This window comes from Temnothorax nylanderi, unplaced genomic scaffold, assembly GCF_030848795.1.
Source record: "Temnothorax nylanderi isolate EJ_2023f unplaced genomic scaffold, tnyl_v1.0 TNYL_tig0001_pilon, whole genome shotgun sequence".
Taxonomy (NCBI): domain Eukaryota; kingdom Metazoa; phylum Arthropoda; class Insecta; order Hymenoptera; family Formicidae; genus Temnothorax; species Temnothorax nylanderi.
The window spans coordinates 4,668,171-4,695,884 of NW_027249063.1; the positions used below are offsets into that span (position 1 = coordinate 4,668,171).

Consider the following 27,714-nt stretch of genomic DNA (forward strand, 5'->3'; position numbering starts at 1 on the left):
GCACAGCATAGTCTTTTTCTGTCATCCGGCTTGAGGTAAATTTAGTTTCACCGGCTTCAATGTTCTCAGTACATGTTCTACTCATGGCTTATTCAGTTACTGTCTAAGGTCAACTTTGAATATCGTGATCTGTAAAGTAATTCTCACTGCGTTTACGTAAAATATACATTTTACAACATCAACTTTTAATATATCAAACATAAAATAATGAAGATTTAAAATCTCAGTGATAAGTACAAAATCTTAAGTGTCACATAAATAAAAATTACAAGTAAGTTCTTAAACAAGGAAGTTTAACTTTTTCTTCATTATTTGATATTTATTGAAGTTTAGATTTTTATATATAGATTTTATATAAGTGAATGTTATGCATGTAATTTATTAAGTGGCAAATGTAGGGTACAAGAAGAAAGAAAAAGATTCTGACTAATATTTTTCAAGTATATCATATAATACAACAGCATCTTAAAGATTATCTATACGAAGAATGGAGATAGCAAAGGAACTTGTATTGACTCTCAAGCAAAATAATAAATCGCACGTTGGATATGGATTGCAAAAGGAGTGCGAGGCTCTCGTCGGGCACATCTTGCAAAATATGGTCAGATCCCAGATGCCTCCTCTACACGGTGTAACGAAAAACGAGGAAGACTCCATCAGATACAGAGATGAAGGTGCGTATTTTATTTCCCGGATAATTAACGTTAAAAACCACTAATTGCGTTTGTCTAATTATAACGAACAAATTTTCAGGCAATCAACATTTTGTAATGGGCGACGACCTGGAAGCAATTGAATGTTACACCCTGAGCTTAGCGTACGCTGATAGCGATGAACTCATGGCGTACGCACACGCGAACCGATCCGCCGCTTTGTACAGGAAACAATTGTACAAGGAATGCCTGATAGACATTGACGCGGCTCTGTCTCATGGATATCCAAAAGAGAAGCAGAGGAACTTGAAGGACAGGGGCGACAAAGCGATAACGGAGATAAAAAGGCTGCTGCAGCTGGAGGATGCCGATCATCAGAGAACTACAAAATCAGAAAGCGTCGAGCGCATAGGCAACGGGACGGCAATAGAGAATGATCGAGAGATTCCGAAGAAGCAGGGCGCGATAGCTAACGAGAATTATCTTCATTATGCGGCGAAGATCCCTCCGCGGAAGCCGCGATATTTGCAGGAGGAGGATTTTTCCAAGTTAACGTACGGCCCGAGCCGAGAAGCTCCTGCAATCAGCGACGGCATTGCGATATCCTTCTCCGAGAGATACGGCAGACACTACGTGGCAACACGGGAATTTAAACCTGGCGATATAGTCAGCATCGAAGATCCGTATGCGCATGTTATCTACGAGGAACGGTGAGGAACTCTAATTGTCGCGCCTATTTTTCGCTCGAATCTCGGTGCATTAATTATCCAAGTCTGTCGGGAACAAATTTTGAAAGTGTCTGCTGCAAATTTTTGTCGATAGAATGCCATCAGAAATATAACAGAATTTGTTAACGGAATATAATTTGACAAAATGTAGTGGTCAATAACGTGAGAAAAAGAATAAAAAAGATATGATTTTGAATATGTTGACCTATACGGGAATAAAATGAATGTAAAGACAGTTTTTCCATGTTATTTCGCGCAACTGCATCCTCTTCCTTAACGCTCGAAGTAAATTAGCGTTCTCGTTGTTTACAGGTATTACACACATTGCCACTATTGTCTATCCAGAAGCTACAATCTAATACCATGCCCGGAATGCCCGATAGCTCAGTATTGCTCCGAGAATTGCAGGAAGCTGGCCTGGGAAACGTGCCACGAGACAGAATGCCCAATTCTAAAGCTGTTAACGAACCTGCTCAACGTGGACAAGGATAAGATAAGAATGATTTCCAAGATCATTCGATTGCTGATCGTGGTGACCGAGAATGGAACCAGAATTGAAGAGCTGCAGCAAGATATGAAAACGGCGGAATCTAATTCAGGTACCACGTACTATTGTATTCGAAATAAATGTGTAATTGGATTGGTGATAATCGGATAATGACCCCTTTTGTTCCCTTTTATCGCAGACAATAGAACGGCGGGATTTACGGATACTGGAATATTAGACAGCTTTAGCAGCCGATCCGCGCTGAGCCTCGCGACCAATATGACTACGAGACCGCTGATCGGAATCAGCGCGTTCGCCTGTATCTCGGCGCTCGCGGTAATTCTTTTAGCTACGCAGACAAGATTTTTCCCCAAGAGATACGAGATTGACGACTTGAAGGACATCAGCGAATTTTTCGAGCTCAAGTTTTGCGCGAGTATAATGTTTCGTGCCTGCGTGATAATGTCATCTAATTGCTTTTCAGTGAGTTCCCTCTTTTGTAATTCTAAATTTATTATGTATTCATTATCAAACTCGTTGCGCTACTTAAATGTACTCTTTATACAGCTTTGAAAATCTGAGAATATTAAATGGATTAAATTACATATATGCAATTATTAAATAATTCATACATAAATTAATCCAGGACTTTCTTTTTCTCAAGATGTATGATAATATATTTATCTTACAGATACAGCAAGAACCCGGAATTGTGTCGGGTTCAGGCCTATATGTGGCTCACAGTCTGTACAATCACTCTTGCGCACCGAATACTTTTCGACATTTCGAGGGACTGACAATGATCACGCGTGCCTTGACACCTATACGTCCCGGGGATCAAATATTCACAAGCTACGGTGGCGTTTACGCGCACATGCAACGATCCGAGAGGAAGCAAAAGATACTGCAGGATTACTTTCTCGATTGCGATTGTCCGGCATGCAAGAACGACTGGCCGACATATAATGAGATCCTGCGAGATCATATCGGATCTATCTCTAAGAATAAGCAGCTTGTGGAAAAACTGAGGCCTTTCAGGGAGAGATTACTCGCGAATATGTACGATATTGAGGTGGTGAAGGCCGTTCTCGATATATTACACAGGGAAGTTAGTGAACATCCATGCGAGGAGATACTCCACGCGGAGCAGTATTTAAAGAGCTACTATTTGGGTAAATTCAAATAGATGTTACAATTGTAATGCTTCATGCTTCAGCGTAGCTTTTGTACGTGTCTAGCTCTGCTTACTGCTTTTTGCTTCGATGCTTCCTTGCTTATTACTTCCTTGATTAACCCAGGAATAGTTACCTGAGGTCATTTTTACCCCCTCAGCGAGAAAATAAAGCTCAGCCACAGTGTAGTTTTCTTTACTGATCGAGAATTCGTACCTACTTTTTTATTCCTTTCTCCCTACTCTTTTAGAAAATATTGAGTAAATTTATATACATAATGATCTCAAATACTAATAAATCGTAGAACAATCAATAATATACAATAAGACTATTCTCAAGTTAATATCTGCAGTTTGATGTAATAACGCACTTCACGCACTTTGTTTCCCTATCGCAGTCAATAAAACTACTTTCAGCAGCAATACCGATATAATTTTTTTTTTACAATTTAAGACTATTTCTTGCTTTAATAATTTGCTTATTGCTTTATCAAAACGCTACTATAATTGCGAAACCACGTGCAGTTAATATAATATATATTCTTCTGGATTTCAGATCCATAAACTGTCAAGAAGTATTGATGGTAAGACAACATAGTTAAAAGAATATTATGCATCAGGAACTATATATTTAAGACGTCTTATATATTAATTTGCAATTAATGAAACAATTTCCAACACGCTTTCATTTACGTGACACGAAAGCAAACTCAGATTTTTATCGATAAACGTTGTAAAACTTGAGCTATTATAAGCAATGGACGGTGTTCAGATAAAATATAATTATATTAAGAATAGCCAGAAGGACGATCTAGGAGAATAAACAACATAGCACGATTTGAAATAGAAAATACATTAATAATTACTTATATATTTCATCGTAATAGGCATTCAATATATGACATGTTACAATCGGTATTTAACAGTGTCGGATAGGAAAAAGTTTCGGGGGCAGTGTTTCAATTTCATTCTGTGTACACTATACATTACTTTATCAAAGTAAAAAACAATTTACAATGTTTACGAGTGCGAGTATCTCAGCAAGCTCGGCGTCGATTTGATAAAATAAAGAACCGTTAATAGCACTTTACACTTAGCGATAAAAATTAAAATCCATCTCAACACGTAGATACACTTTTCTTTCTTTTCAAGCACGAACGAACACACACATGTGCGAAATGTGACAATATATTATGCTTCAAAGATTAAGATGAACTCAATATAGATTTGCCGATAAAAAGATTCAGAGGACGTTAAAAAACTTATCGCACTAAGGATAATCGATGATACCGTTGATATGTGTATTTAAAGTTAAAATATTCACCAATTAAAATTTTGATCGTTCGTATTATTCGTGTAAAGGAAAGCAAGTTAATGCAAAAATGCGAATCGGTAGGAGGGCACATTTCCATTCAGTCTCTCGCACTTCGGATTCATTTTTGTACGATATTAAGAGATTATCGACGCACGTGTGTGGTTAAGAAAAGCTGCAATTTCCGGAATACGAATCATCATTCCCGTGACAATCCTACTGAGATCAAAATTATAAGATATTCAATATAATCGGTACTCCCGCAAAAAGACAAGCTACGAAACATAGCAATTTGCTGCGAAAAAAAAGCTATAATATATATATGTAGTATATCTCTAAAAATTGATAAAGTATCAAGAAACGCATCTAGCAACAATAGTTCCATCGCTGAAGATTATCCATGCGACTATTCCGCCTAGAAAAAAAGACTGCAGATAAATGCAACAATAAAGTAACTATGTCGGTATTTATGTAATACGTTAAGCGCTCCCGAGTATTCGAGGATTTTTTTCGAAAATTCGGTGACACGCACTCCTCGATAACGCAAAGAGAGAGGAAAACTTAACGATTAAGCAACATTGATAAAAAATATACTTTTCAACGCGTTCTCCCTCTGCCAACAGATGTTTTCCCCTCAAATTTGCCATGCTTAATCTCCTCGCTTGTCCGTCAAATATATAACTCTACTTAAGTAGCTACGTTTTTTTTTTTTGTTCGAAGCATCTCTATATCGCACCACACTTCTGCTCGCGAAAAAGCTATAACAAGATGCTCGAAACGTTTCAAATACTGCGGGTGTCGCGTGTCTTTATAATTAAAAATATATAAAATAATGGTAGATTTAAGGCTGCCATAATTCATGGTTTGTGATGTTTCATCATTCTCCCTATCTCTCGGTAAACTAGTAATCTTTTCTTTTTTAAGTCTACGATTACGCTGATTATACAACATGCACCAGATTCATCATTAAATTAATAAACAAATTAAAATTGGCCATGTAAAACGATAGATCAATTCCTCGTGACCAAAATCGTTTAAATTTATTCTAAAATTGGATATTTTGATACGATACTCTTCCATAAAACTGCCTTATCTCGATTCATCAATTAATAAAAATCTCCTCTGTAAAGAAAAGCACAATGAGGATTTGTATTTCTTATATCATGACGTACCATGATAAATAAAACATTTTCTAGGCCTATTTTCGTTAAAAATCATTGATTCCCTGTCAATTCCAAGAGTTATCCATTTGGAACACTTTCGAATAGAATGATATAGACGTCAATGAAATGCGTATTTCGTATTAAAAATTGATCACTCGTCGCTCGCGCGGCGCGAGTGATTGTCGCTGAAATGCTGAGTTAGAAATCTAGATTTCTTAAAAAATCTATGATATATAAATCCTATCTATGTCGCCGCTGTGTACACGTTTATTCGGTAAGAGTAACTAATTATTGATGGCTCTGTAAATGGAGCGCGAAATCGATGCATGGTCAGCATGGAGAAACGATATGGAACAGGCCTATGATCCGACCTCCTCAGGCCTAGCCAACGGCGCCTTGGACCTTTCTGTAGTAGTGGTCACTGTAGTCGTAGTGACCTCCAAATTGGCCAAATCCGCGGCATTAATCTGTAATATTTAAACATTTATTTATCGCTCGATAGACATCTCTGACGTCTCTTAGTAGAAAAGGATCTACTCGGTTAGTAATTAAACGTTTTACATTCATTTTAATGTTGTTAGTCAGTTTGTTAATGAATATTGCATGAAGGGAGGAGCGAGGAATTAATTAACAAAAATAAATGAATGGAAAGCTAGTGCATTTAGTAGCGGAAGATCAATTGACTAATGACGCACGACAAGGTATTAAGGAGCATTAACATTAGACTGATATCGAGGTGTAACGGCCGACACCAATTAATTATAATTATATTCAGTGCCGTTTGCTGACCTCGACATTCGGGGGCAGAGTGATGGTAGCGTGTGTCGTTGTTGTCTCGATACCACTGCGTATCTCTCGCTCTACCGTAGTGCCTACGCAATAAAACAAACGCCACAAACAAAAAACAATGATAAAAGAAAGAATATAATGAATGCAAATAATGTAAGGACGGAAGAAATGAAACGAAAATTATCGGAAGCGCGTCGGTGGACAAAGACGAAACGTAGATTAACTGTACAATGTAAGGTAAAACTGTGTGAATCGTAATCCGTCGAGTCTGTCGATTAGTGATCCTGAAAAATCAGTTAAATATGTTGACCTAAAAAATACTCGATTACTCACGCAATTAAATCGTTTGTGTAAAAAAAACTATTGCAAGTGCATTTAAAGATTAATCTCTTTACGAAACGTCAATCTGACAGTCCAATGATCAGATGGTAGATCTAAATTGCATAATAGTCATTTCACAGATCTAGATCGATTGCGATTTCACTCACTGTTTACGTGTTGCGTTTCGTTCGCCTGACTCATCTCGACCTCGCCATTAGCGGTCGTGCTATTCGTGGTTTGCGAAACCACGGTGGTCGTTTTCACCACCAGCGACTGATTTTGAGTGGATACCTCGGAACTACGTGAAGTCACCTCCATCTTAAGTCCTGCCAAACGATTGTGGAGATCTTCGGAAGACGTCGCGTTTCTGAAAAGTGGACTGTTACTGCCAAAAAAATGGCATGTACATCGAATTGCTAGTTAATCAATAAAATTAATTAACATAGCGGCAAAATAAATTATCAAGCCACGTAGTAAAAAATATGATTTGCACAAATTAATCATATAGATATGTACGTGACGTGATATTAACTAAAAATTATAATTTACTAAACTCACGATTAAAATAAAACTGATCGTAAGCAAATAATATAATAGATAAAATATCTGATAACGTTACAACTGAACTTACAGCAAATGATCTTTAACACTGTCGATCGTAATATCTCCGATAGAACTTAAATCCTGACGGTCGTCTTCCCCGTTTACATCTATACTACTGGTAGCCGGTCGCAGCGATGGTTCCTTCGGAGATTCCTCCTCCCCAGCTAAAAGACATGCGTTCACATCGACACTAAACGGCACTATTACGAATAAGAACATTCCCTACTGTCTCGTTAATTGACACAAATGGTAATAATGGTTCAGTTGCGATTAGGATCGGAATACGTGGGTAAGCCACACATGTATATGCGGGTTATACAAAGTATGCCAAGCGGTTACACATATACACAATCGGGTTTGCACAGAAGCCGGTGATGTATTCTGTTGCAATATGTTAAAATTTATTCGTCTCTTTAGATCAGCAATCGGATTTAGTTAAAACTTTCGTCCCTTCCTTGCCGTTTCTTGACGAGTCACAGAATTATGTATAATTAAAACGTGCTTTGCTTCAAAAACAGCCAAAAATCCGATCGCTGCTTTAGAATCTTTAGATTACTCACGTCAAGATATATGGAGGTTTTTAATACTCACTGGTACCCACTACGCCATTTTCCGTGATAATTCTGTTCGCCGCTATCGGTGGTTGACTTCCCTGTGTCTCCCCTTCGGTTTCCGGGACGCCTTCGACAACGCCTTGTTCCTGTGCGACCTCGTTAGCATTTTCCACGTACGATCTAGCGTGTGGTGGTAAATTAAGCGCGCAATACGCCTTTGTCATCTTCGCGGTTGACAGGGAAATTCGTTGGAGTTCTGAACTCGAGTGAAGATACAGCGCTTCTCCGGCTTTCGTAAATATTAAGGAAGAAATACCACTGAAAGACGAAAGACATACATGGTCAATTCGCAAACGTTCGACATTATGATACGAGATACAAAGAAAAAAAAACACAGAAATACTGACTTAATGTCCTCCCTCTTGATCGCAGCGGCATTCAACTGCCTTCTCAGTTCCGGTATACTCAGTATTAGGCAATCGCCAAGATTCGTTAGGCAAAGCAGGCAAGTTTCCTCGTGAGTTCCCGCTGGCTCGACGAGACACGAGAACCTGGCGAAACCTGTTTTTCGCACTCTGGATCCCTCGTGCGCAGTCAATTTGTACTTGCAATACGGCTTCAGGGACGGAAGATTGAAAATCTTGAACTGCTCCTCGCTGGCAATCACAACTCTGTGCGTGGAAGTCATATCGGGTCCGGGCGTCACGCCCTTTTCAGCCTCGTAGGGTTCCGGCAACGGTACACTGGATCCATCGAGGATCGTGATCGCGATTACTGGCGCACGATGCTTCAATTGGATCTCCTTGCCCAGTGTACAGTTGACGTCTTCCTCCGTTCTCCTCACACCGGCCGGTATGGCCAACGTGAAGACGTAAACCGTGCCGTTGTTGGTGCCCGCCCAAAGTGTGGGTGTTGTATTTTGTACTGTAAACAAATATTTAAGTCACTTCTGCAGCCTGTCCCCAATATTTAACTTACAAAAATAAATACTAACGGCTAATAATGTAACTTCTGGCGAAATACAAGCACCGAACCATAGAGCCTAGACCGTCGTCAACAGGCCTCGCTTCCACTTGTCTCTCCACTGGTTTCAATTCTGTTGGTGATGGATCGCCACTCGGCGAGGAGGCAACGCTGCGGATTAAAGTTTAATAATTACACATTGCTTCCTTCGTACTTTTTGATCTAATTGTTAAAACTCACCTGTCTTTCTTTTTCTCCGGTGCGGTATTTCGCGTAGGACTGTTAGCGTTTGCTCGACGTTGCGAACGTCCCTTTCTCAATCTCCTGAAAGATTCCCTAAGGGATTTTTTGAAAGATTTCCGCCGGGAGATAGGAGTGTCGCCTGCACCGGAAAGATCTGTAAAACATTAAAACAGTCATTTTCATTTACGATATTGATATAACAAAGTAACTTTAAATAGAAGTGTATGTTTTAAATATCCACGTAAGTATTCAAATCTTTCACTCTCTAGATTTTATTCTCATCTTTAGAACTACATGTAGAAAGTTACTTAAAATAGAACTTATGAAACGAAAGATTTCCTATCGATATCAAAGTTGTATTAGCCGCTGAAAAAGTTGTCTCGTTTTATTGTAGCATTCACATACCATTTGGATTAAGCGTGCATTTAACACTGACGGCTTTCGACCTGGTGTAATCAAAGACCGCGAGTCCGTGCGCTGTACCGGCGGCAAGTAATCCCCATTCGCTGTGCAACGCTAATGCCGTGACGGCGGCCGGTGGGTACAGCTGTAGGAGGTTCTGAGGTTGAAATCCGACCGCGAACGATATACTCGTCGTTCTCGGCGGCAGATGATCGTGACCCTTCCACACGAACCCGTCGCGATCGTTGACGATGTTCATTGTTACGGCCTTTATCTCCTTGTTGGTCGGTTCCGCAGAGATAATAGCAGTTATGATATGTCCGGCTGTGCCGGCGATTACCAATGTCGAGGATAACGGGCAGAGGAGAACCTTCTTCACGGCAAGTCGCGGATCGTCGGAATACGGATCGAAGATTCCCACCTTCTTGAACGGCGGCCACTCGTCCTCGTCGTCCTCCGGGGGCTGCTCGAGAACGTCCAAGTGCTCGCCGGTGAACAGAATCGACGAGTTATACTTGTACAGAGGGGTCAGAGCGACGTCGGACGCGTTCCAGAATCTGACGGTACCGTCCTCGTGTCCAGTAAGTAGTAGTTCTTTGTTTCTAGGCTTGTCAGGATGCGCCGGCTTCTGGCAGAGGAGGAGGCCGCCGTCAATGGGCCATGATTTGTCCGAATAAAGATGCTCGGTCTGCGCTTTACCGGCCGCCACGATCGCTTCCCAAAGTTCCTCGGGTACATTAGGCACGTGTTGGGAACAAGTCACCTACGATATGAAAGAATTTATATCGCATATCTTCCACAATTTGGCTACTTTTTACTTCAGAATACTCACCGAGCTCGCATGGAGAGATACTAGGTAGGGTAGAGCCATCATTTTCCATTCGGGGTTGGTCAAATCGATAGCTACCAATTCTTCCTCGGCCAACACTATAAGCGCTTCGGGACCGGCAGGGCTCTCATTGTTCTCTTCCTCTTCCTTAGGGAAGACGGTGAAAAAGTCGATGATCTTAGACGTGAAATCGAAAACTAAATGTTTCTCCTTGGTCATGACAGTGATTGTATGTCGGTCTCCATAACTGGCGCGTTGCATACCACCGGAGAATAGCACGAGCTCGCCGTGTCTACGGAAAAGCTCAGTTGAATTTGTGAAGTAATGAGAAAGGGAGAACGGGGGTAGCCCCGGACATTATTGAAATTCAAGTATACCGCGTCGTATCTATGGCCATTGATTAAACATTCTAATATGTCCTTCTGCCTATCTCGACGACCCCCCCGTTCCCCTACTATACAATCCTGAAGTGACTTACTCCGCGGTAGGATATACGAGGATTTTGTTGACGGCCTTGCACGGGAACGGCCCGTAAAGTGTCGTAGGCTCCGGCACGGCGTCGCTACCCGGACTCCAAAACGCGTAGGAACCGTCATTGTGCGATGAGACAAAGCGATTCTCGGAGATCCAGTGGACCGATTCCAGCTGTTGCGTGGAGACGAAGGTCTGCGCACGCGAAAACAAACCCATCAGCTGCGCGTTCCACCAAAGACCACCAAAGACACAAACGACAATCAGAACAAGCGATACCATCTCACAATTCGTTCTTAACCCTGCTGTTCCATTCGCTTCCATTTTAATCAATTATTTTTCAACACTCCGCGTAGCTTTGTGGCAGAATGATAAAAGTTATTAGATTAAGACTAATTATATTCTCAATTCATTTTTCGGGAAAGAATTTTCCAGAGTAAAAAGATATATCTATATTAAAAATATTAATGTAAGATTTATTATATAAAAAAATTAGTCAAAAGATGCACACAGTTTTTAACTTTAGTCTAATAATCTTAGCATATAACATTTTTCAATTTCATGGATTCATTATAGTCCTCCATTCTTAAATATGTATTTATAAAATAAGATAGAGATTTTTTTATCTGATAGCAACATTGAGAAATATAAAAAGTATGAAAATTTATTTAAATTCAAGATTAATCAGTGTATTAAAAATGAATGGGCTAGCAGGATTAAACATTGACCCACACTGTGTTGTTTTGCGAAAAGCATGTAAGCGTTACAACATATGATTATTGCATTTGCCAAAGTGTAATCGTGTATACGTAGAGATGTAACGAAGACAAGGCTTACCTGTTGAGCTCCCGGGGTAGCTTTGTTCCATAGTACCATCAAACCTCGATTATAACCGATCAGGATGTTGTCCGGATGCCCTGGCTGCTCGGCTATGGCTTCGACCGCCCCTGGATTTATCTTGTAGTCTTCCGGGACGCTGTGCGACAAAAACAGCTTAATGATTTTAGACACAGAGTAACTCTTCTCTTTCTGGTATTAAATAATTTTCAGTACAAAACCCAAAGTTATTACATTCTTTTATTCTTTTAAATATAATGGCTTTTTTCAAAGTTTCTTTGGCTTTTGTAACAAACAATCAGAATAATCGAATTTTATGGTTTATCCCGTAGAATTGCGACAATAAAATCTTGTTATAAAATTAACAATGTAATAAGACAGGCGAAATACTTATCATAATCTTGGTAGTATTTAGGTCAAAATACAGAAAATAATAAAATATCAAGTCAAATTAGATAACGATAGATAACGTAATTATTTACTTCTGCATCACGACATCTTGATAGATAATATTCTCCGGAGTGACGAAAGTCTTCAAGTTTAGCAAGTAGATGTTGCCTCCTTCCGTTCCTAACAAGAGATGTTCCCCACTAGATTCGAGACACATCGCCGAGATCTTCTTTAATTTCCCTTCCAACGACAACGTCTTCGTTTCCACCACGGAACTCTCATTAATCTCCCATAAATGTAATGAATTGTCATCGCACAAGGACACCACGCGACCCTGCAAATTACCAAACAGATCATAAAATGTCTGTCGGAATGAAGAAGTATTATATTCCACAGAGCAAAGCATCCTCAGAAATATCTTTCATTTGACTTTCAAGAACATTATTTAATAGAGATGTTTCAAACTTTCTACTATATTCTCTTTCATACATACTTACATTTAATATTTTATACAAGTTTTAACAACGGTTTTTACCTTAGAAAGTTAGCGTGTGTTCCCTGACATAACGGAAGTAATAAAAACGCCGCGCAACGAGATCAACAGCGGCTGCTGGCCTCTCCTATCACTATTATTACACGGAGAAAATACTCGCGTAATCTCGCCATCTCTCACGACTCCTCAACTCTCGTACCTTTCTGATTTTGCAACTATTGCGCGCAATACACAAAGCGAAAATTCAAAGCAAACGTAAAATCACATAAGTTCACTTGCACTCAGTTTTTACTTAAAATTACTGATTTACTTTCTAAATGTAAGCATCCTTTCTGTATAATATAAAAATTCTTGATTACTGCATTTGGAAACACAGTTCAAAGTTAATTATAAAAGATCTTGGCAAAATAAATAGGTCGAATTTATAAATTGAATAAAAGGTAATATTAGATCTCTATCATAGACTAGCTGCTATCTTATCAGCCTCGAGATTTACCTGGGACCGCTTATCGTGATAACGAACGTTCCTGCTTATGCTGTTGTACAATCGTGAGACCAAAAGTGCGATTCAATTAAAAGCCACGCCTGATTCGAACAATATTATGAAAAATTATATATCGCAAGTAAGTTATCCACGCATATAATTTTATACAAATTTTGCGCACTTACGGGTCCATAACTTATATCGTCTGTAATTACTTCATCAATCATCACCTTATTATCTCATAATTGTAACAAGCCTCTTAGACGTATAACAATACAGTTATCATCGTAGTTATAACAAGCCACTTAGACTTTAAAAAATACTCGATTAGAAAACCTGGTGTTAAATCTAATATATTAAGATAATTTTATCGACACTATCATGACATCGGCTAAACGTTTACCCGCATGTCTGCCGGTAAATGGATAATTGAACTCGGAAACGCGAAGAAAGTCTTTCTTCCCACATTTTACGTCGTGGCTTTAATTGCATTCCGCATTAATTGCGACGCATCGTCACGATGTCGTTGCACCCGTGTATTATTTATCAGTACACGCGTGCGTGAACACATTGTGGAGTGTCGCACGGGATTATGCAACCCGCTGGCAACCGTATAAGCGGAACACGGTGTCGCATTACTGTCGGCGCGATGCGTGCGATTTTAACTGAACTGCCGCAAGTTAGCACCTTTCGACGCAAATCGCTAAACAACGCACATGCAAAAATAATTTGAATATAAACATATAAGAGGTGCGCACGATATGATACATGTAAATATAATAATAATAAGAGAATGCACATTAAAAACTGATCAATGGACGAGATTCTTATATCTTACACAGTCTAATAATTTTTTCAGACAATTTATTTAACTATTCAATTCTCGATGTGAATAAAGAAGCGGCGATTACGAGATAAAGAATCGATTCCGAAAATTATAGTTCTTATTTAATGTAAATGCAATCGTAATTAAACATCAATCTTACCTCATTGGGCAGTGCGACAATCTTCGTGACGGCATTCTCACCGCTTTCGACGGAATGTTGTCCATAGAACTCTACGCCTGGCCTTCCGAAACTGGTGCTTGAGTTAAGGAATTCCAAGAAAAGAAGGGTTTACATAATATTGTATAAATATGTAAAACACTGACATAGAAACAACCTGTATCACACAGCGTTCGAGAGAATAGACCCTCGGACCTCGAATTTGGGAATAATCGACTTAACATGCTGACAGTAGAAATTCATCATTCGAAGAAACAGCTGTTGAATATACGTAAGCGCAAATGTTATCGCACACTTTGCGAATTCTATAGTAAGTCGCGCGATGAATGACGCAAATTTATTATGCCATTGGGATGTTATGTCAATGGACAGTTGCATAATCAGCAAGTTACTTTGAATGAATGCTGAAGAATTAGCCTAGATTTTATTTTTATTCTCAATTTCCTTACAATTAGAAGGCTCGACAATGATTCGAATCGTCTCTTTAACAAGGAAGTTACTATTAAAAAACTGAAAAGATTAAATTTATATAAATTTTCTCTAATTCTTAAATAAAGTCGGTTGAACTGTATTCGTATTGAACTCTTCGATGCATCTTTATTGACAAAATGATTGATTTGCGTAACTGTCTGTTAAAAAAATATATACAAAGTTTGAAAAACAATAAATCTGCAGAGTTCGAAAAAATGTTTACCAAATCATCTTTCTTATTTTTAATGTTTATACGTATTTATCAACGAAGACTTTTCATTCGCCAACTTGAAATTTTAGAGTTGCGCGGCATTCCCTATTTAGCACAAGATGTCACCTACTTCTTGCTTTCGATCGATATTTTCTGCAACCGCAATGGTGTAACTTACAAATATTGTCTTTTCTAGTTAAAAATTTCGTGCTCATTTTCTTCTTTTAATCAATCCGAGCCCATTCCAGAGATACGTAGCCTGCTGGTTCGTAGAAAGCTGTCGAGTCTAAAAACGGAAAACTAGATAAAGTATCGCCGTTCGAGCCGCTTCGAGTTACGGAAAGAATTCAAGAGGCTCGTGATTAGGTTCAAATATAGTTGAAGGCGCTTGTAAAACGCGTTACGCTCAGCCAAAGGTTTCACCGACGCGACGACGAGGTGTGCCGTACAGATAATCGTGTATACGTATATCTATTGCGAAATAATAACGATTATCTGGTGATTACGTAGTCCTTGGAAGCATCTGCCGACAGTGCACGCGCGGTTACGGTATTAAACTGGCATTAAATTGCCGACTCGCTGACGTGTTGATTATTTCGACACGATCTAACATCCCGTTTAATAGTATCTACGAACGAGATAAAAACTCATAAATTTTCGCGAATCGACAGGACAATTCTCGGATCATATGTCATTTTTCTCACGTAGCTCTTTTTTTACTTCCTTTTGTACTAAATCGATCAACGATTGAATTTCAACGTTTATGCTTCATCGATAATGGAGTTTGATTAGAGAATTGATTTTTAATCGTTTGTTTGCAATAATGCTCTGGGCGTATAATATAATACTAGTGCAAATGCGTTGATTAATGTTAATGAGTCATCTTGCTGAGAGACAGACTCCATAATGTTTTTTCATAATACGTATATATTATGTATCAAATAAAAAATTTTTTTCGGGGCATAGTATTATATGCAAAAATATAATCCGGACGCACCTAGCATGGAGCCACGAATGCCATGGGGTAGACATCCGCAACCTGCGCCTGGGATTTACGTCAGGGGGCAAAGAGAACTGATCAGTGTGCCGGTTATTCCCCACACAAATTCGTCGGAAATAACCCACACCCAGAGCAATCCGCTGAAACGCAAACAAACGTTTGACTTTAATCGTCTGGGACCGAAACAGAGAGTAGTGCATAACCCGGCCAATTCACCTGTTTTCGATTTGACTCATTATCAGCGTAAGGAAATCTAATATTTTTCTTCACTTTTATCCCCTCAGTTTTCGATATTCATCACAGTCGTTTTGCTTGATTTCGAGCGTCATGAGTATATCTCTCTGTGCAGATATATGGGACCTACAATTTAACGCCGATTCCGAACGGCAAGTAGAGAAGTTCTCATGGCAAGACACTACTCTCGGTGGGTTTGCCATTAGACCTTCCGAGAGGTGACGATCGAATAAAATTCGGCGACTTTTGGTTGGATTTGAACTCGGATCTTCGACTCATTAAGCAGCGCACATCTCTCTGCGCCACAACCGCCACTAACTTTCAATAACAGGAACTAAGTAACTAAACAACAAAAATTGTGTAAAAATCAAATACATACTTAAAAACATGTAATTTTGAACAATTCATCGCGTGCAGATTTTTAGAAAATTGATTTTTAAAAATATAAGCTTGTAGCGTATAAATTCGTTACATATAATGTATTGTTTATAAACCATTTATATTGAACGAAATAAACATTCATGCTTGCTTTATTTATATTTATATTACTTTGAAAAGCTGCAAATTGTGTGGCGATAAGTTCAAACTACAATGTGGCAATTTCTAGTTGATACTGAGTATTTTTGAAATCGATAATTTCTGCGTGCGTGTATATAAATGAAGCAAGCGTTGACAAGGTCGGGAAACGAGAGCAACAAAGTATTGCAGAACCGAATTCGCGCTGACCTTATAATATCGTCAAATTGTCAAAAACTTCAATCTTTCATCGTTCACAGTTAGCGACCTTCTTAACGTAAAATAATTGCGAAATATCGCGTTCCCTTGCAAAAACACGTAATAAAATTGGCCAGCAGTCTTACGAAGTCGAACGCTGCATGTGCATTTTCACGAACAATCGATATCTCCAACTGAATCCTGCATTATGCAAACGCGGTTGCTCTTAATCGACGAGTTCAGTGCGACAGTTGTCTAACCCGGTTCTCCGAGAAGTTGGTAAAATTAGAATTGAGAAATGTAAACTTGGGCCCCGATTTTCACCCCCCCGAGTTGTTAAAGAAAGTAAGTTAGAGAGAATTCCGCATTGAATTCTTCAATTAGGAACAAATGCGTTCACATAATGCGAGATTGTTACACGCGAACACTATCGTGGACTCTAAGTGTGATTTAATGTTTCTTCAATAATGCCTCACTCTGAGCAGAATGTAGGTTTGTAAAACATACCGCAAGTGATTTATAGAGCCTTTGTTAAGCAATCGCTCGCGGCACCACGAAACAGATTTTCCTATTGCAGCAATACGAAAAGTCATAACAAGTATTTACAACCGACCTGATATTTACGGCGGTAATAGCTTTTCATTTCACGGAGAATATTTTCAAAGCGTTCCTTTAAATAAAATTAAATAAAATATAACGCGTCTATAATATAATACAAAAATTCCTCCAACGATAATGTAACAATTGTTATAACAAGCAACACGTGCTATTTGAACTTCTCTCTTACTTTCCCTCTTCCTGAGGAACGAAGCCTCTCGAGGATTAATAGATCGATACGCGCGTCATCGAGTCCTGGCGGTTGCGCCTCGGGAACCAGATTATAAATACCAAACGGGAAGAAAGCGAGGTAGACGGAGACGGGGAGGCAAGAAAAGCAAAAGGATACACCTTGATGGCGCCGGATGCCGTGCCGATAATCATCAGCCGCAGACTCGGATCCCAGGCGAGAGCGGTTGGCTTGTTCGGGAAACCATGCTGCACCGTCTGCAACGAATAAGAGCGGACCCATTAGCGACGCTGAGTTCGATCAATTTCCTGACATCGTAAACAGAATTATGCTTCTAGTTGTCTTCGTTGATGCTTATTGTGTTGACCACTTAAGATTAGAACAATTTTATCACGTGAGAAAAGTTTTCATTAGATACATCCAAAGAAATTTTGTGGTAGATATAACCGGTGTAATAAATTTTCTAACCGTGATAATCACGTTACAAAAATGTTAAAACTTATAACTATAATAGATTTAACAGATATTGAAGAAATAACGAAAGCATAGTAAAAGATGACTGTCATTAGTTATAAGCTTGGAGAAAATCTATAAACACGTGTGCACATTGTATAATATATATATTATCCCATCGCTAATATATCGTAAATTATTTCCTTATCTTGATTTATATTATATTATTGTATAGACATTCAAATCGGAATGCATTAAAACACATTTCAAAATATATTCGCAAAGCTTATATTAATCTACAAATTAACTACATAGTATTTATTGTGATAATTATAACAGTTTTGTGTATCAAATAATTCAAATATATGAATATTATAATACGATCAAGCAAGATTAATCATCACGGAATAAAGTAGAATAATTCGAAGAAGAAGTAGTTGCTCCACGCATTAATCGAGTGAACATTAATTTGAAGTAATTTCTACATTCAATGTGATTTTTTATCACTTCAGAGTTCCTGTTCTTTTCCAAAAGTCCGAGAACGCGAATAAGATTCGCCTGCTTTCAGTCACTTCCGCCTCCATTTTCGATTGTTCAGCATCTTCTAAACATAATTAGAAATTGAAGAGTCTTGGCACGATTAAATGGTTGATTTAGATGAAAGTTACGACGAGTTAGTCGGCCGCGACTCCCGCGATGAGTCAGATTTTGACAGCGCCCGTTAATCGAGCGTGGCTTATCGTGCCCGGTCATACCTACACGCGCGCGTACGTCAGCATACGAGAGGCGATATACGGCCTGACTACGTGCGGTAAACGGGCCTTCGAAAAGCAGCCGGCAGCGGCAATAGAGATCCGCACGGGCGATGAAATATTGTTGTTGCGCGATGCCGGTAAACTCCACCGTGGACCACGCTCATTTATTTCCGTCTCTTCCCACGGTCAATTATAACACCCGCGTGAATCGCGGGACGTATGTACGCAAGTATGTCCTGGAAACCTAAAATATCCATGCGTTCTCTCTAAAACCTAACTGTATATAGAGGTGCACGAAGTGATTCTTGAAATAAAGTCGAGAAACCTTCAGGAGAGCAATTTTTTCCTTGTCTAAAATTATCTTCGATCCTTCGAGACGCAATGATTCTATTTTGAATCATTAACTAGTATCAATTTATACCGAATGAATAACGATGAGAGAATTTTCCTCGGATAAAAGAAAATTGCGTTTCGAAGCTGTATATTAAGCACTAATAGACATAAACGATGGAAGATAAGACTTTCCGTAAATCGATTATGCAAAAAATGTAATTAACAAATCCTGTTAGTCATTTGAATACATGTATACTCATATTTTCTGAAAATCTTAATTCAAAGCCGATAGAATATTTAATATTACTTGTTGGGAAATTGTAACAGAATGCCCACAATTTTCTTTTTCAAGCGAAAGAGAATTGCAATCTAAATAAGATGTTTTACAAAAAAGTATTCGTTAAAAAAATAATAGAATTCAGAATTAAAATTAAAGTCAAGATAAACACTGCTATTTGCATTTATTTCATTTAAAGATTTTCGTTATAGAAACTTATATCGTAAAGTTTTACATATTCATTACGGGAAAAAACACAGTTTCACAAATCAAGATTCTAATGGAAATTTATACTAGAATGTATAAACTATCTGCAAAAGAAATGCGTTATTCACGTCTTCGATGCAGCACAGAGATTTCGTCCAAGTTGAGATTACGATGGAAAACTCATCATCGCCGCGAATTCTCTCAATAGACAACGCGTCGAGATTTCTACAATCCGCCGTAAATAGACGGTCAATCGAGAAAAATGTACAGAGAGGAAAGATTTTTCTATCTGGAACTGATAAAGATAAATCTTGGCGACGAAGATTTCGTCGAAGATTTCGTTTTCGGCCCGCCGATAAAGATACATCGACCTGAACCGTCGAGATAAAAAAAAAACCGGTGATCCCGGACCTTGGCTCCAGCACCATTTCCATGAGAAAAGGTGTCAGTACCTGCATGTTGTGCTAAACACGATCCTTACGAGAGATACATCCTAACGAGAGTTTAAAGCGAGACACTGCGCTGGTATTCTGTGCAACAAAGAAGCGCGTGCGTTCCTTTCCATTTCTTTCAAGTTAAATTCGCAATGAGACTCGCTTGATTTAAAAAAAAAAAAATATGCATTGAATTAATTTTGTCTCGTAAACAGTACTTGGCGACACCTGCGATTAATGGATTCATCGCGTCTGCGGCAATCTAATAATTGATCTTTCTTAAGATCTGGAGAAAGCTCTCGAATTTAATTTTAACGATTTCATTACGTATCTCTTGGCGTTTCGATATATTACAGGGTAAAAGAATCATCAACCTTCATCAAGTATTTTAATGCAGATAAAAGCATAAAAGCTTTGCACCGGTCGCGAGATATTGACAAGTTATTTACGAACTGCAACGTGGAACGGGCTACGGTTCACGGTCGCATCCGGAGCGCGCGAGATACGCAAATTGGCGAACTCCCTTCCACCCTTCCTCGCGAAACGAGGTACGAGACCTCTTCTTTTCATCTATACCTTCTTTCGCCGGTTTCTCCCTTCTTTCTGTCGCCTGAAATAGCGCAAACATACACGGATGAATGGACACTACTCGCACGTCGCTATTTTCGAACTGTTCGAGTCATTTGCATATCCCGGGGAGGAAAAATACGTCCAGACAAATATCAAGGTGACTGAACCGTGTTTGCTTCGCATCGGCACTGAATAGTCAATTATCCATCGTGGAAAACTGGTTTACATCAAATTCCAACCGAAGAAACATGTTCCAATCTCTTCAATCATTTTTCAACTGAAAAATATATATTTATATATGTTTACTTAAATCAGAAAAATTATGTATCGGAGGATTGATTTTTTTTCAATGAAGTTATCACAAGTATAATATCGATTCAATGATGCAGTTACGAGAACGCACCCAAGCAAATACGAAAAAAGGGAAGGTCCCGAGGGTCTTATCATATATTTTGTTTGCTCGTAATGCCGATATGATCACTTGCTATCTGTGCGATATATATTGAAGTTTCTCGTTCGGCATCGAGCTATCGAGGAATTAAGCGTTAGGTAAGATATACCGAGCACTCTAAGAATCATGCCGCATTAACTTGTTAAATAAGACTGATTGATATATGACGTGTTAACAGTATCTTGGACTGTTTTCTTCGTAATTATAAAATTTAAAAAAATATGTATTGTATATAATAAGATACTCAGTATATTTAATATCCAAATATGGAAGAATAAATTTCTAAAACTTCACACAAAGATTGGGAACGACTCTTCGATCGAATTACGTATAGAAATCAACAAGTCAGTGTTGCATCTGCACTAAAAAAATGTCGCAAAATCTAAAAAAATATAAATAAACGACAAAAGAGTGAAATTTTTTCTCATTAATAAAAAAATTGAAAGATTCTCATATTAATTGATCTTTTTATTACAATTGTAACAATTTATTACATTTTCATTACAATTGTAAGAACTGTGATCAATGTTTCGAGAATATCAAATTTTGACGCGTCGGGTTAAAGAGTGCAAGATGAGAAAATCAACAAAGTTTCCAACATATATGAAATATTTCCTCATGAAAAAATGAGCATAACGGTGAGCCAACCGGCTTAGTTGGATAATCGTGTTTGGGATTGGGTTTGCCATCGCCTGAATTTACTCTCGCGCATTACTCCATGCACTTCGTGGAACCTCTTCGAGAATCCACAGCGCGGGGAATTAAATAGGGTTTCGCGATAATGCACACGACGCACTACAGCGTCATCACGTCGGACGGACGCATATGCGTTGGGAATGCCCTTACAGCGGAAATCGTCAATAATACTTTTTCGCTCGTTTAAAGACACTAAAAATGCTGCCTATCATTTACAAGTAGCGTCGACAAACGATAATTTAGAATCGAAAGGGATTTTACGTTCACTAAAATTTTCATTTATAAACTATCTAAATATTTTAAATTATTCCTTCTAGATTACCCTGAAGTAAACTTTTGTCAAATTGTTTAATAAAGATTATATATTGTAAAATATTCGTGTTATTTTCGTATTTTTATAGACGTCGCATATCTATCTATAGTTAAATCTCAAAGCTTCTCTTTAAATTAGCAAAGTGATTAAATTTAAAGCGCTTCGGACTTGAAAATTCCAACGCAATAATCATGGTTTTGTAACATCTTTTTCCAGATTAGGTGCAATATTGACTTGTTGATTTCCGCGCAATTCACTCGAAAAAGCCGTTCCCAGCCACTTGCGCGACTGATAAGAGGTTTCGACGTTTCCTGCAGATTGCACAGACCCAACGGCAGGAAATTATCTGCTGGCGAGGGCTCTCGCATGCGTGCACCTTGTGGAACACGTTCTTGTCGAACGATTGTTCGATCGCGCGTCTAATGGGGCATAATGAAAAATGCGCAATGCCGCATTTAACAAAGAGACCGCGACTTCGTAACACTTGAACGGTTATTGTCAGCCAAAATGCCGTCTGTTTCATCGTTAACCAACGTATTGAGTAATAGCCGTTCCTTCAATTGTCAGATATTTTATCCACAAGCAACATGCTAACAATAAGTAGAGGAGCAAATTCTTCGGGAGCCCAACCAAACTTTTTATTAATCCTCTTGTTAAAAAGTTCTACGTTTTTTATTAAACTAACTTTTGCGATGTTAATATGATTTCATGGAACTCAGAGATTGGTGCCATATGACGATTGCGATTTTTAAGAGAGAAATTTCCAATTTCAAATTTTACTCTAATTTGATTAAAATTGAGGAAATTCTAGCATTCTAAAAAATATTTAACTTTTATTTTTAGACGAATTGTAATTTAATAATTATTTCTATTGTAATAAAAAAAAAACATTCAAAGTACTGGTTTTTGAAATCAGTTCTACATTATGGAACTGTATCTAATTTATTCTTAGAGATAAAATATATTAATTGTCCTTAATTAATATAATGTATAAATATAATGCAGGCATTTCTAACACTTTATTGTTCTAACAAAAGAAAAAAGAATTTTTCTCGACAGTTTTTAACATGAATTCTGTCAATGGAGATTTAATGTACGAAAATCTGATTAAATGCGTCTTTTGATCTCTAAAAATAAATTGAAACTTCTACACCGACAAAATTAAACGATGTAATTATAGAGAAAATGATAAGCGACAAGCACGGCTGTTAACAATCAAGATAAAATACAGATAAAAAATGTACGGTATCGAGATAGGTGAGAGTCATCGTCTCAAATTTCTGTTACTCAATTCGATGAAATTCCGAACACGTCTGATTTCGGCAAACACCGAAATCCCTCGTGCACGCAGACACATAAACTACCCAGCAAGGTCAAGAGAAAAATGTGCGACAAAGTTATCTCACTGCTTAAAACAATCGTAACGTCATTAGACTTTTTCCTCGACGCCTTTCGAAGCTGCATTCTTGCCATGGAAATTCATGGCATTTCGTAAGTAAGCAAACACGTTCTGATACGTCAGATAATACGCTGTCGGCTTCGAAGCGTAGCCCCCCACTGAAACACGCGGCCGTTTACGATCGATGCACGGAATACCTGCGGTCGAACGGAATCGCGCGCGATGTGTTCGCGAATAAATAACGCAAATTAACGGGCAGAGCGTCTGGGTGGAGCGCGAATACTTTCGCGCGTGATTAAACGCTCGCGGCATTATCGGAGTAACGACGCGTTACTTCACTTTCGCAAATACACTCCCGCGTTGTGCTGGAACACCTCATAAAACACCGAATTTCAAACGTTTATATCTCGACGAGATGATCGATATTGAAGTGACACAGGGTATATTTCCGACTTTCGACGAGATAGCGAGATGGGTATGCACAGAAAGAGTTAAAGACGCCTTTATATAATGCTACGTTTACATAATACGTAAAATGAAATTGTTGCGTGCAAGAAAAGCGGAGTCTTTGATGAACAAATCTTTTGCCTCGCGGGAAACAAAATATTCTATGCGTGCGCATGTACGTAACACATTAACATCAGGAAACAAAAAAGCAATGAGCAATTTTGCATAAAAAGATGCATACTATATATCGGGAGAGGAATAAGTGCAGCGCGTGTCTGGCTAAGATTTGACCAGATTCGCAATCTGTCGGCAATGACTTTTAACAAGCACGTCAAGACAAATGTAATAATACAGACACGAAATAGCCTCATTATGCGGTACGACAAATCGGTATACGAATCGCATTATGCGGTACGAAATATCTTAGAATTGACGGAAAATCGACTTCTAGCGTTATCCTCCGTGAAATCCAGTCAATTTCTGTTGGCGGAGGTGTCATTGAAAACAAACAGCAGTTCGTGAAGCCTCGGAAAACGTAGGTAAATAATAGGATGTTATATATTTTCAAATTTGAAGCGACTCTCATTAGAATCTAATTTTAATTCCAGGCTCGATTATTAAGATATCGAATGTTGCAACATAAACGAATGTAGATCGCTCTCAATATTGTTAAGCACCGAAGCCAAATTACGTGAAGATGTAACTCTTTCGATTCGTAGCGCATTTCGTGTTTCTCGGTTAATTACAACGCTGAATAATCGCTGATAAATAAATAGTTTACGACAGTCCGCGTGCTAAAGGGTCCAGTCAATCGCGGAAAGTGTTCCGAGAGAATCAGTTGAAGATGTATATCTAAACTTCTAAACCAATCGCGGAAAGCGAACGCATCTTCTCGCTAGCTGCGTGCTCGTATTGTGAAAATTATTGCGCCGCAGCCGCAGCCGAATAAATAAACTATGCTGCAGCGTGTGCATGGGCAACGAGCAGGGAAAAGAGGAGGGCACACGGGCAGACAGATAAAAAGATACCATTGGTACAGACAGTAACTTGATATACCCGGCGAAACGAATCGCTCGGACCTGTCTGCGGGAAGAGACTCGTCGCTGTTTCCGCCGGCCAGAAACTTTTCGCCACAACGCTTTGATTCACGAATGTGTTGAAAGAGCAATCCTTATTCTCTTCTCTTCGCCTACATATTTCCATAATCGTTGTTTCTCTAAAACTGCGTCGGGAAAGCAAACGCTTGCGCAAGTTTCATAAGCACGCAGGATGACAATCGGAAGTTGCTGAAATTAAATAACTGTTATTTTGTAACGAGTGAGCGGAATAAAACGAATGAAATGAATGTACCGTAGAAAGAACTCATTTTTGACACACGACGCAAGAAAAATGTACGTATATGAGTTTTTAAAAGTAAATATTGTAAAAAAGGACTAATTAATCCACCTGATTGCACGGCTGATGTATGCTTTCAAGATAATCTCATCTGAACTTCTGGGCTGGGGTAATCTCTAGGTGCTTTTGAACAGCTATTATATGCACTTTCTGACGTTAATAACTGTAACCGCGCCTTCGAAGAATTCCAGGTAAATTCCTCTCGTGGAAACGGCCGTCCAGACTGACAATGAGATCTTCTGGATATACTATATCACTTGTGAGTCACATACAGCCGACCTAATTATCGGTTTTTTTTTTCATCTTTTCATGTTCACAAAATGTATATTCTTCTTGCGCATAACATACGCTGTGTGTTGGGAAAAATGATGGTTTTCTACGGAATGATGTTCAATTCATTTCATCTACAAAATAACAACTATTCAATTTCAATAACTTTCCGATTACACTGTTCAACAAAAAATGCATAAGAACGAAAATAATCATTTCCTGTAATTTTTGGACGCCGATCCCGATGTTAAATTTAACAAAATCAATTTGAATTGTATGAAGAACACTTATTAATTTTGACGTCAGATTCTACGTTAATCATCAATATCTTTTTAATCATATAATCAACACAATAAATTCGTTTCAAGGACTAAAGATCCTAACAACATACTTAATTCTAATTGCAATAAAACTTCTCTAACACGCCACACATCATAGTTATAATATGCCAAAATACATTAATTCTTTTTTTGTAACTTTGACTGCAAATTTCTCAAATTTGTGACATGACAGAGCGATTTGGTAAACGGGATCGTATTCAACGTCCAAAAAACTACAGGAAGAACGATTCTCATTCTTGTGCTCGAAAAAAAAGTGATTTTTTGTTGAACAGTGTCACCATTCAACAGGTACAGTTTTGCTCTGTAATTTTTAACTTTCACATCACAGAATTTAATAACGTCCCACTGAAAGAAAGCGCATGTTTTAATGCCGAGAAAAGTCAGGATGGTATGCACGTGTGTAAAAATTAGTTACAGCTTAGGGACAGTTTGAGAGAGAGAAGAACAGAAATACCTAAGAATTATTTCTTTTCGACTGACACAGACCAACGGTCAATTTATCGCTCGGTGAAGGTCCTCATGTCGCGTCTCAAGGCTCCGCAGAGTGAAACTCGTCAAGGAAAGTATCGAGAGAGAACAGGAAAAGTCTCGTCAATGTGAAAATCGAAAATGGATTTTCCTTGCGAGCAACGCATGCATTTCGGACGGGCGCACGTGGCTTCCTGCGCCTTCCGGTAGGATTGCAGGAGCAACGCGCTTTTCCCAAGGAGACACACGAAAGTCCTACAAAGTGATTCATTCCAAGCCCCTCTCTCTCTCTCTCTCTCTCTCTCTTTCTCGGACGACCGAGTCGAATCATTTTGATCAGATTGGCCTGGCAACATCGCCCCCGACGCTCGTTTCTGCGCCCATTCGCGGCGTGTTTCGCGCCGGGTGTGGGCGAGAACCGTCTCGCCGGGTACGAGTGTCCGTCTCTCGCTCTCGCTCACCTTTCGAAAAGCGAAGAGGTCCTTCTGCAGCTTCTGCCGCTCGGCCGTGGGCTGCTGGCCCTTCCCCCTGATGAACTTGAGCATCTCGACTCGCCGTTAGCCCAGCTCAGCGCGTTGTATGTTCTTCGCTCTTTCGCTCCCTCTTCGTCTCTCTCGCTCGCTCGCGCTCTTTCTCTCTCTCTCTCTCTCTCTCTTTCCCGCGAACACCACGCGAGGGTTATCGCTGGTCGCACGTCACACGCAGGTACGGACTACGGACACGCACGTTTAACCGGCGGCCGCGCGTAATTAACGCATTCTTGAATGAACGTCGCGCTGGATCACGTCCGCGCGCGGTCACGACGCCGCGTTATTTACCGCCCGTTCCACGTTCCACGGCTACGTTCACGGTGGACGCGCGCGCCCGCGCACGTCACTGTCCCTTGTCTCCTTCGGTATTATCCACCCGCGTCCGGCCGTTTCCCACCCCGCCGCCGCCGTCGTCGTCGCCGATCGTCGCTCTCTCTCCCTCACTCGCGCTTCGCGCTCCTTCCTTCTGCCGCGCGCGCGCGCGCTTGCGACACACTCGACACGACACAACCCAACACAACCCACTACCCAGGCGGGTCTCGTCCTCGTCGCGCTCGAGGGGATCGCGCGATGTGTCAGCCGACTCGCGTGTCTATCACCGCTCGCGGAATACGCGCGCTGGCTATACCCTCCCGCGGGAGGACGCACGGGGGATCACACGGTCCGGATACTACGGGGCGACGCCCGGGATTCACGCGCGGCGCCGGCCGAGAACGTGCGGTACGCGCGACGGAACGCCAGAACACCATCGAAAACGAAAACGCTAACGGCAGGCAACGCAGGCGCGCGCGCGCTCGATCACTCTACCACACGCGTCCCTCTCTCTTGCACTGTCGGCTGTCTGCTGTCGGCGTCAGTCGGCGTCGACTCTCGACTCTCCCACCGCCGGCACCACCGCGCGCTGCGCGCTGCCACAAGTTTCGCTCGGCCGTCCTCGGCCGTCCTCGGCCGCGCTCGGCCGCGCTCGGCGCCCCGCCGGCGGACGCACCCGAACGAACAATGACCTCGATCGGCTCTCGATTCGCAATCGCGGCATTCGCGCGGCGCGCCGGCGGCCGGGC

The 27,714-nt window shown here is 39.9% G+C and overlaps 2 protein-coding genes across 7 annotated transcripts; one reads left to right on the forward strand and one right to left on the reverse strand.

Annotated features, from left to right (window-relative positions):
* On the forward strand, positions 1-3,876 carry LOC139767597 (SET and MYND domain-containing protein 4). 2 transcript variants are annotated; one of them, XM_071697051.1, is made up of 6 exons: positions 1-674; positions 754-1,363; positions 1,694-1,980; positions 2,068-2,351; positions 2,560-3,040; positions 3,596-3,876. In XM_071697051.1, exons 1-6 carry the CDS (start codon positions 488-490, stop codon positions 3,601-3,603), a joined length of 1,857 nt encoding a protein of 618 aa, XP_071553152.1. In that variant the 5' UTR covers positions 1-487; the 3' UTR covers positions 3,604-3,876. The 2 variants fall into 2 exon arrangements, with proteins under 2 accessions (XP_071553152.1, XP_071553146.1); XM_071697045.1 differs by lacking the exon at positions 3,596-3,876 and having other exon boundaries at positions 1-271; positions 462-674; positions 2,560-3,054.
* Positions 3,877-27,509, reverse strand: L(2)gl (LLGL domain-containing protein l(2)gl). 5 transcript variants are annotated; one of them, XM_071726747.1, is made up of 16 exons: positions 26,585-27,509; positions 17,474-17,571; positions 13,880-13,970; positions 12,009-12,250; positions 11,527-11,665; positions 10,697-10,911; positions 10,222-10,510; positions 9,393-10,152; positions 8,985-9,141; positions 8,776-8,915; positions 8,189-8,705; positions 7,819-8,099; positions 7,256-7,391; positions 6,792-6,991; positions 6,304-6,386; positions 3,877-5,981 (listed from the first exon to the last, which is right to left on the reverse strand). In XM_071726747.1, exons 1-16 carry the CDS (start codon positions 26,666-26,668, stop codon positions 5,874-5,876), a joined length of 3,540 nt encoding a protein of 1,179 aa, XP_071582848.1. In that variant the 5' UTR covers positions 26,669-27,509; the 3' UTR covers positions 3,877-5,873. The 5 variants fall into 5 exon arrangements, with proteins under 5 accessions (XP_071582848.1, XP_071582839.1, XP_071582854.1 ...); XM_071726738.1 differs by having other exon boundaries at positions 6,792-7,009; XM_071726753.1 differs by having other exon boundaries at positions 6,792-7,009; positions 10,697-10,884; positions 26,585-27,508.
* Positions 27,510-27,714: the final 205 nt, after the last annotated feature.